At 67.9% G+C, this 8,806-nt stretch overlaps 1 protein-coding gene across 2 annotated transcripts in view; it reads left to right on the plus strand.

Annotated features, from left to right (window-relative positions):
- The first annotated feature begins 1,959 nt into the window (after positions 1-1,959).
- Positions 1,960-8,806, plus strand: part of CHLRE_02g100500v5 (uncharacterized protein) — a 17,932-nt gene continuing 11,085 nt past the window's right edge. Inside the window, exons 1-11 of one of the 2 annotated variants that reach the window (XM_043059708.1) lie at positions 1,960-2,282; positions 2,353-2,407; positions 2,627-2,740; positions 2,976-4,217; positions 4,423-4,526; positions 4,718-5,035; positions 5,225-5,711; positions 5,895-6,242; positions 6,533-7,133; positions 7,410-7,636; positions 7,703-8,745. In XM_043059708.1, the coding sequence (XP_042927341.1) occupies positions 2,158-2,282; positions 2,353-2,407; positions 2,627-2,740; positions 2,976-4,217; positions 4,423-4,526; positions 4,718-5,035; positions 5,225-5,711; positions 5,895-6,242; positions 6,533-7,133; positions 7,410-7,636; positions 7,703-8,719 (4,638 nt within the window). In that variant the 5' untranslated portion in view covers positions 1,960-2,157 and the 3' untranslated portion in view covers positions 8,720-8,745. Of the gene's footprint in view, positions 2,283-2,352; positions 2,408-2,626; positions 2,741-2,975; positions 4,547-4,717; positions 5,036-5,224; positions 5,712-5,894; positions 6,243-6,532; positions 7,134-7,409; positions 7,637-7,702; positions 8,746-8,806 lie in introns of both variants that reach the window. The other variant, XM_043059707.1, reaches the window with a different exon arrangement.

Raw genomic sequence — 8,806 nt, forward strand, 5'->3', positions numbered from 1 at the left:
TCAACGTTGGGACAGTGTTTGGACTCAGCCTAGGCGGGGACGTGCGGGGAGTGGTACCCGGGTGCACGTACCCGAGTGCAGGTATCGTGTCGAAGCTCCGAAGGGGCCCTGCTTGTACGCGGCCTTTTTACCATCTCCTGGTCTTGGGGATGATGGGGTCTACAGGCCCCCGCTAGCTTAGCTTGGTTTGGTTGAGTTTGGGCTGGTATTTACACCCCCCCCCTCGTCCAGGAGCCGCCAGCCATGGGACCGCCTTCACCAGGGTGCCCCCCTGGCCTTAGCCTTATGCGGGTAACAAAGAAAAGCAGAGAAAGCCAGGGGTGAAGGGTCGTTGGCGGCCTGGCGGGGTGTATGGGTGCTATCGGCCGCCGAATCGGCCTGCTCCTCTCGCCGACGGACGGAATTTCCGGACGGTGTGTACAATCGCCCCCATGGCGTACTAGGGCCATCCGTGTCTAGCCATACCGGTATGCGCCGCAGCCCCGCGGCAGCACCGGCGGCAGCTGCTGCTGCCGCCTCTGCTGCCGCCGCTCGCAGCGCTGCGCCGGGCGCGCGCCTGCATCCACCTCCTCCACATCCCCCGCCGGCCTGCTGCACGGAGAAAGTTCCGTGGGCAGGCACGGCAAGGAAACCGGTCGCGGCAGTCCCGCCTCCTGGCAGGCGGCACAAACACCTTGGCTTACAGTCCTTCACCCGCAATCAGGCCTTGTAACTCATTAACATAAGAGTTTGACCATAGGTCACCGGTTCGAGCAATTTGTTGTGCTGCAAGAGCTGCACGTCTGGGGTCGTCCGCACGGTGCTCAGCGTTCGTTCGCCGCGTTTCTGCAATCTCCGCTGGCGGTACAGCACCAAGGTTCTAGAGAACTTTGCTAGCTGCTGGCCACGTACGGGCGTCCCTGCGCGTCACGGGTGAGTACTGCTGCTGTGGGCGGGACGCCCCAACTAAGAGGGGAAAACCCCGTGTCAAGGCCGTACAGGCCATCTCAACTACAGAACCTTTGCGCTCAGTGTTCTGGCCAGTCAATATTGATACTTCAGTATTGACCCCTGTTCGAGACGGGGCTGAGCCGGTCTTTCTCTCTCCTAGTTCATGTTTAGCGTCTTCTACCGCAAGCCCTTCCGAGTCGGCGCTCCCCGCTCCTTCCTCCTACCTGCTTCCGCGCACCAAGGTATCATCCAAGACATCGCAGGGCATTAGGTAGTCGTCCTGCTATAGCTGCAGCTCGGGTGTGCGACAGTGCGACGCGCGCGCAGCCGGCGGCTACCGGTCGTCGGACATTAGCCTCAGGGGAGGGGTGGACCCAGGCCCGACACATAGCCACCGCAGCCGACCTGTTATGTCTTTACCTCAGCCCTGCCCACAAAACGGCAGCGGTGCAGCACCCACCTAGTGCTAGCGGCGTCCTCTGCCACGCTCCAATCAGGTTGGCAGGGCAGGGCAGGGTCAGGTGTTCATGGCCCCATATTCAGCGCGGCCACGTGGGCATGCATGTGTGGGCATGTCGACAACTTCTGCCTGTGATTGAACGCGCAATGCGCTTATGCGCACACGGGCAGTCGGGCACCGTACAATCGTACATCCGTACACTGCCGATCTGGCACGCGGCACCTGGGGGCTGCGGGGCGCGGGCCGTGGCCCCCTCTGCGTTATCCGAAATTCCGAATGAGGAGAAAGAGGTGACGCGCGCGTACAGCTGTGGGGAGTGGTTTGGAGCAGCCTGAAGGCCACATCGAGCACTGCAGCATACCGGCGTGGGGGCAGCGTGCCACCGCGTGCCCTGGGCGCGTCCGCTGCTGCTAGCCGCTGCTGCTAGCCGCTAGCGGCTGGCGGAGGTAATCGGCGCGGGATAGGTGGAAGTCAGGGCTAATGAGGGCTGGCACAGGCAGGCACAGGCCATGAAGGTCGCCCTACTCATGCATGCGCTGTCTGACATGGGACCCGCTCCAGTCATTTCTCATCCGCTTGGCGCAATGTGTGCAGTATATATACTTCATTAAACAGGGCGCCATCAACTCTACCGAAGCTTGATGAGTACACCGACTTCATCAATCATGTGGCCCGGGCTGAAGCTGTCAGTCTCTTGATAACCTTCGAAATGCCACTCAAAGTCAACATCAACAACCTTACGTAGGTTAACCAAGGCCGGGAAAACTATGGAGGGCGGAGGGCAGAAAACGAGCCTGGACAGCACCAGCACACCGAATTCGCCGTCTCAGTTGTTGCTGGAAGCTGCGGCGGCATCCCAGCAGCTACTAGGCGTTTTTGAAGCGATCGATGGGTAAGTGCGGGTGTTTCGCAACACTATACTAATTCAGCGACGACACATTTCACGCGCGGCTATGGTGCAGGTCGCCAGTCTGCTTAAATGACGCAGCAAAACCATACTTTCCCACCCTGCGCGAGGTGCGCCGCTCGAGGCCGTTGATGTGTATAGTTCGGCCACGGTTTTTACTATGTATATGCCCTATATGCATGATAGATAATCGTTGTCATTGCCATTACAGCATCACTGGGAAATCAGGGCCCAGGAGGCAACGCGCAAGCTAGCAAGCGGCCTTGACGGACTTGCTCTGCCCGTGCGGCGTGCGGCGCGCGGTCGTCCAACATTTGCCGTCTGCGCAGGAGCCGGCTCCTGGCAACGACCATACACAGCCATGTAGCGCTGGTTTGCGTGACTACTTCGTCTTAGATCCGGCGTTGTGGGACGAGGTGCAGGCTGCAGTCGCCAACGGCAAGGTGCGCTTGCTCGCCCTTGCGCCGGTTCCGGTTTCACCTGCCACATGGAGCTGTATCCGGGTTGCGTTCGCGTGTGTCACACACGTCTTGCGTCGCTCAGTCGTATACTGGAGGCCAAACCTCGTTCCTGGGTGGACCCTGTCGCGCATCTCGCCGCACCTACGGGTGCGTATTGCACGTGCCATTAATCCCCATGCGCGCAGTTCTGGTTGTTCACGATCTTCCGCATGCACAGGCCTCCTACTCGGCGCTGGTGCGTGTGCCGCGCCCCTCCCCCTCCTGGCGGCAGCATCATGTAAGGGGCGGGGGGCTGCCCGAAGGCGGCGCGGCGGCGGCGCCCGGCAGCGGCGGCCACCGCCGCCGCCACATCACCAGCGGTGGCGGCGGCGGCAGCGGCGCAGATGAGGGCAGCACAAGCGGCGGCAGCAGCAGCGCGGCGCTCGGTGCAGCAGGAGCACCGAGCTCCAGGACGCCGGCTGCCGCAGCCGCAGCCGCCGCCACCGCCGACAGTGCCGCTTCCCGCTGCGGTGCTTACGGCGGCAGCGGCGGCAGCGACACAGCGCCCACATTGCCACCTGCTGTGGCTGAGGACGAGGCGGCGGCAGCCGCCGCGAATGGCGAGCAGGCGGCGGATGGCGAGCAGGCGGCGAATGGCGAGCAGGCGGCGGATGGTGGCGGCGGCGAGGGCGGCGCGGAGGGTTGCGACGACGGCGACGACGGTGCCGCTGCAGCGCCCGCACACACGTCCAGCAGCAGGGCGGCCTACTGTGATGACGCGGACCAGCTGCTGCTGCTGGAGACCCTGTCGCTCACCGTCAGCACCACCGCCGCCTGCACCACCGCTGTCGGCACCGCCGACACATACGAAGGCCTGTTCGCCCTCAATACTGGCGGCGGCACGGCGGCGGCGGCCGCCGCCAACGGCAGCTTCACCGGCGTCGTTGTCGGCGGCGGGGACAGCAGCAGTAGCCAGCGGCGTGCGGCATCCGGGTCGTCAGGAGTGTTGGGGTCTGCTGCGGGCTCGCCGCGTGTGCTAGGGCCGGGGCTGCATGCAGCCGCAGCAGCCGCCCCCGCCGTCAGCACCACCACCAACGCCACCAGTCGCCTTGCCGCAGCAATAGAGGGCTACGTGCCTGTGCGGCCACGCGGCGGCGGCAGTAATGGCGGGTGTACTGCAGGAGGCGGCGGCGGTGGCGGCGGCGGTGGCGGCGGCGGCAGCGGAGAGCTGGAGCTGCTGCCGGGGATGCGGCAGCGCGGTGAGGTGTGCGGCGGCGGCCCGCCGAGCTCAGGAAGCCTGCTGGCAGCAGCGGGTGCCGCCGCCGGCGCCTGCGGCCCGCCAGCCTCCTCGCCGTTTCCGGCACCTCTCATCCTCCACTACGGCGGCACTACCGGCCCTGCTGCTGAGCGCTCCGGCCAGTCGTCGTCCTCAGCCGCGCACGGCAGCCCCCCGCTGCTGATGTTGCTGCAGCCGCTGCAGGCGCTGTCACACCCACACGCGCACTTGCCAATCGGCGGCGGCGGCGGCGGCGGCGGCGCCAGCTCCTTGACCGGTGACCCTGCCGCCGCCGCCGCCGCCGCCGCCGCTGGCACCGCCGCAGCTGGCACCGCCGCTGCCTCTGCATCCTCCGCCGCCGCCTTCTCCTCATCCACACCCGCCTCCACACAACACGCGCACGTGCAAGGCGGCATGGGCGGCATGGGTTCCCAGCGTGTCGGCAGTAACCCGCCGAGCAGCAACAACAGCCAACAAGGGGGTGCGCCGCCGCGGCCGCGCCGCACGACCACGGTGCGTAGCCGCGGTGCCGGGTCAGATGTGGTGTTGGGCGGGTGTGGAGGGTGTGGGCGGGTGCTCTAGGTAGGGCCAGGGATACAAGGGCGCACGGGCTGCTGCATCACCAGAGCCGCAAGTAAGGGCATGAGGCCGCCGCCATCTAAACGAGTTGCACTGCTGTTCCCAAACCGCTGCGCTTCCCACAGCGCGACCGGCTTCACGTCGCTAGAGTACATCTCACCCGCCGACATGCTCGCGCCCGGAACCGGGGCCGCCACCACTACCAGCGCTTTCGACGGCTCTTGCGGCAGCGCGCCCTACTCGGCCCCCATGGTCATAGCCGACGGGGCGCCAGCGGGAAGTGGCGGCAGCCGCAGCAACAGCGGCGGGGTGATGCCAGCGGCGGCGGCGGCGGCAGGAGCGCAAATGACTGATGGGTGCGGTGGGTGCGGTGGAGGTGGAGGTGGCGTGCGGCCGCTTCCATTCCCAGCGACGCAGCAGGGTCGGCACGAGCTGGCCGGCAGGTGAGCGATGGCGTTTGGCATGGCAGGGCGTTAACACACACACACACACACACACACACACACACACACAACACACACACCGTAACCCTGCATCACATACACTGTCCTGCGCGTGTTGTTTTCCTTGTGCTCTTCAACACACACATACGGTACACACACGCACCTGCCGGCCGTACACCCCTGCAACAGGCCATTGCAGCTGCGCAGTCCCTCCACCTGGCCGGTCGGCGCCGTGCCGCCGCCCGCTTGCCGGCCCGCCTCGGACCCCAGCCTGCTACCCGGTGCCCTGGACGCCACCGCTCCTGCTGCTGCTGCTGCTGCTGCTGCCGCTGCTGATTGCTGCGGCGCCGGCGGCTGCGTTGCGCCTGGTGGTTTGCCCGGTGGCGGTGGTGGCGGTGGTGGTGGTTTGTCGCCTGTCGCCTGTGGGGCGCTGCTCAGCGGCTCCCGCCTGCCGCGTGACCGTCTGGTGGGAGGAGCTGCAGCAGGGTCAGCAGCAACAACGGCAGTCGCAGCAGGCGGGACAGCAGCGGCAGCCGGCGCAAAAAAACCACCGTCAATGCGCCACCACCACCGCCGCGGCGGCCACCGCAGCCACAGCCATGGCCAGTTGGTGGTGGCGGCTGATGAGGAGGAGGGGGAGGGGAAGGAGGCGGCCGTGCCCTTCGTGTGGCATCAGGTGGGGGCCTTGGCTGGGCTTGGGCGCTGCTGCTGCAGCCGGGCACGGAACCCAGTTGTGCACACACACTCCTAACCTGGGGCGTTGGCTCTATCATGCCTTGCTTGCTGACATTCGAATGCACGCACATGAAATAGATGCGGGCTTGACTTTGGAGGGTGCGCTTGCACCTTGTGACCGCAGGTGCAAATTACCATCAAGCGTGAGCGCCTCCCGCCGGCTGCTGCTGATGACGACAACAGCGACGGGCTAGACGCTGGCGGCGGCGGCACTGGCGGCGGCAGCACTGGCGGCGGCGGCGCTGGCGGCGGCGGCGCTGGCGGCGGCGGCGCTGGCGGCGGCGGCGCTGGCGGCGGCGGCACTGGCGGCGGCAGCACTGGCGGCGGCGGCGCTGGCGGCGGCGGCGGGGGCTGCCGCGTGACGCTGCTGCTGAGCGCTGTGGACGTGAGCGGCTGGAAGGAGGCTCACCAGCGGCTGGAGGGGCTGCTGCAGCAGGAGCACAAACTGCTGGAGGCAATGTTCCCACGGCATGTGAGCAGTGGTGGCGGCGGCGGCGGTTGGGGGGCCGGGTGCGGAGTCGGATGGGCCTGACAGCCGCTGAACGGGACGGGGCGAGACCTAGTTGGCAACACCGTTTGTACACTATGCAAATAGGCAGTGGGTGATAGCAGGCCCCGTCCTGCTGCCTGGCTCACAGCACGCTCAAATCGCACTGCTGACAGTTTGCAAACCTGCTAAACCTGCCTGCTTGCCCACTCCCTACCTCCTCCGGCCCCTTGGGCCCGCCCCTGTTGTCCCCCGCCCGCGCCCTCCCTCCTCAGGTGATTGAGCACGTGGTCCGCGCCGCCGGCTCGACCGCGGGCAGGGGCTCGGGCGGCCCCCCGCACTCCCGCACCGCCTCCAGCTCCAACCTGGCCCTGCTCACTGCAACGGCGGCTGGCGGCGGCGGTGGTGGCGGTGGCGGCGGCGGCGGCGGCGGCGGCGGCAGTCGGATGGGCTCCGGCGTCCTGGGCAGCGGCGCCGGCAGCGGCGGCAGCACTCTGGTCGCTTTCAATTCCGGACTGGTCGTCAGTAACAGCAGCAGCCGCGGCGGCTCCTTCATTGCCGCCGTGCCTGACGCCGGGGGTGCGGGCGGCGGCTCTGGCTCACCCTATGCCTCGCCGTCAGGAGTGCCGCTGCCGTCGCTGCTCTCTCCGGCAGCGGCACCGCCGCTGGCCTGTGCGTCTGTGTCGCTGCTGCCGGACCACCCGGCCCTGGTGGCGGCGTCGGCGGCGGCGGTGGCGGCGGCAAACAGCCGGCAGCGGCGGCGGCGGACGTCCTCGGCGGGTGTGGGGGGCAGGCTGGCGGCAGGTGTTGTGGGCGGCAGCGGGGGCCTGCCACTCGCCACCGCGCACCGCAGCGTGACGGTCCTGTTCGCCGACAGTGAGTTGTTTGTTGAGTCTATCTATCTGGGGTTTATGATTCAATGAGGGGAGGCCCGGACTGTTACTTGCTAGCTCCTGCTCCTGTCCGTGCCGGCGCCTTGTTTGCCTTGTTGGCCCTGAACATGTGTGTGGGAGAGCTCATGGGAAGGGGAGCTAGGAAAGTATGGGGAAGGGAACACGTGTGTGCTTCCACGCCCCCGGCCACTCGACTTCGCGGACCCTTTCCTTTCCTCCATCACCAATATGGAATCCCACCTTCCGCCGCCCTCCACAGTCGTGGGCTTCACGTCCATGTGTAATGAGCTGGAGCCGATTGCAGTGATGGCGTTTCTGAACGGCCTGTTCACTCGCTTCGACTGCCTGTGCGACATCTACGGCGTGTATAAGGTGGAGACCATCGGCGACTGCTTTATGGCGGTGGGCGGTTTGATAACCGTGGACGGCGAGGGCTTCAAAGCCGTGCGCGGCGACGGCAGTGAGGACGAGCTTCACGCGCTCAAGGTGCTTTGCTTCGCCAAGGCCATGCTGAGGGAGGTGGCTCATATGACCATGCCGCACAACGGCCAGCCGCTGCGGCTGCGCGTGGGGCTGCACAGCGGCCCCGTCACCGCTGGCATCGTGGGCGCCAAGATGCCCCGCTTCTGCCTGTTCGGCGACACCGTCAACACCGCCAGCCGCATGGAGTCCACGTGCGAGCCGGGCGCCGTGCACGTGAGCGCGGCCACGCAGGCGCTGCTGCCGCAGGAGGACTGGGCGCCCACAGGCGGCGTGCAGGTCAAGGGAAAGGGCGAAATGCAGACCTATGTCTGGCGGCCGCCGCCGCTGCCCGACTGCGCCGTCGCCGCGGCGGCGGCCGCCGCCGCCACCGGCGGCGCCGGCGGCGCGCTGCTCACGCCGCTGCTGCTGGCGGCGGCGGGCCGCGCCACCAGGTCTCCTCACGCCGGCGGCGGCGGGCCGCAGCTACAGGGCTTGTACGGCCAGCAGTGGCAGTGGCAACAGGGGCAGCAAGGGCAGCAGGGGCAGGGGCAGCAGGGGCGGGCGCCATCGCAAGCGCTGTCGCCCTGGAGCTCGGGGCCCGCGGCGCTGCCCAGCAGCAGTCGCTCCGCCGACCCCGACGCCTCGGCGCTGTGGCAGCAGCTGGCGGCGGCGCTGCTGCTGGCGGAGAGCGTATCGGCGCCGCCGCTGGCGGGAGGCGGCAGCGGCAGGGACAGCAGCAGCGGCAGCGGCGGGCGCGGGCGCGGCGATGCCGCTGGCGACGTGGGTGGCGCCGGCCGCGACGACGCCGCTGGTGGCGGCGACGTTGGTGGTGGCGACGCTGGTGGTGGCGACGCTCCGCGCGTGGCCGCGCCGGCGGCGCATGCAGCGGCAGCAAGCTTGGCGGTAACGGGGCCCCGGAGCGAGCCGTCGCCGCCGCAGCAGCCGCTGCCGCCGCCGCCGCCGCAGCAGCAGCAGGGCTCAAGGCCGCGCGGCCTGTCCACTCCGTCCGAGGGCCACTCGGGTCCTCCCGCAGCCGCCAATGCCTACCTGCCCTGCGGCGGCGGCGGCGGCGGCGGTGGCAGCTCATCAGCCCATACCGGTGGGTGAGAACACCGAGTGGCATGCAGCCGGATGCTTGGAGGGGGGGCCTGCGGTGCCGCCGCCGCCGCCGCCGCCGCTGCCGTCTATGCAGAA

This window comes from Chlamydomonas reinhardtii, chromosome 2, assembly GCF_000002595.2.
Source record: "Chlamydomonas reinhardtii strain CC-503 cw92 mt+ chromosome 2, whole genome shotgun sequence".
In the NCBI taxonomy this organism is placed as follows: domain Eukaryota; kingdom Viridiplantae; phylum Chlorophyta; class Chlorophyceae; order Chlamydomonadales; family Chlamydomonadaceae; genus Chlamydomonas; species Chlamydomonas reinhardtii.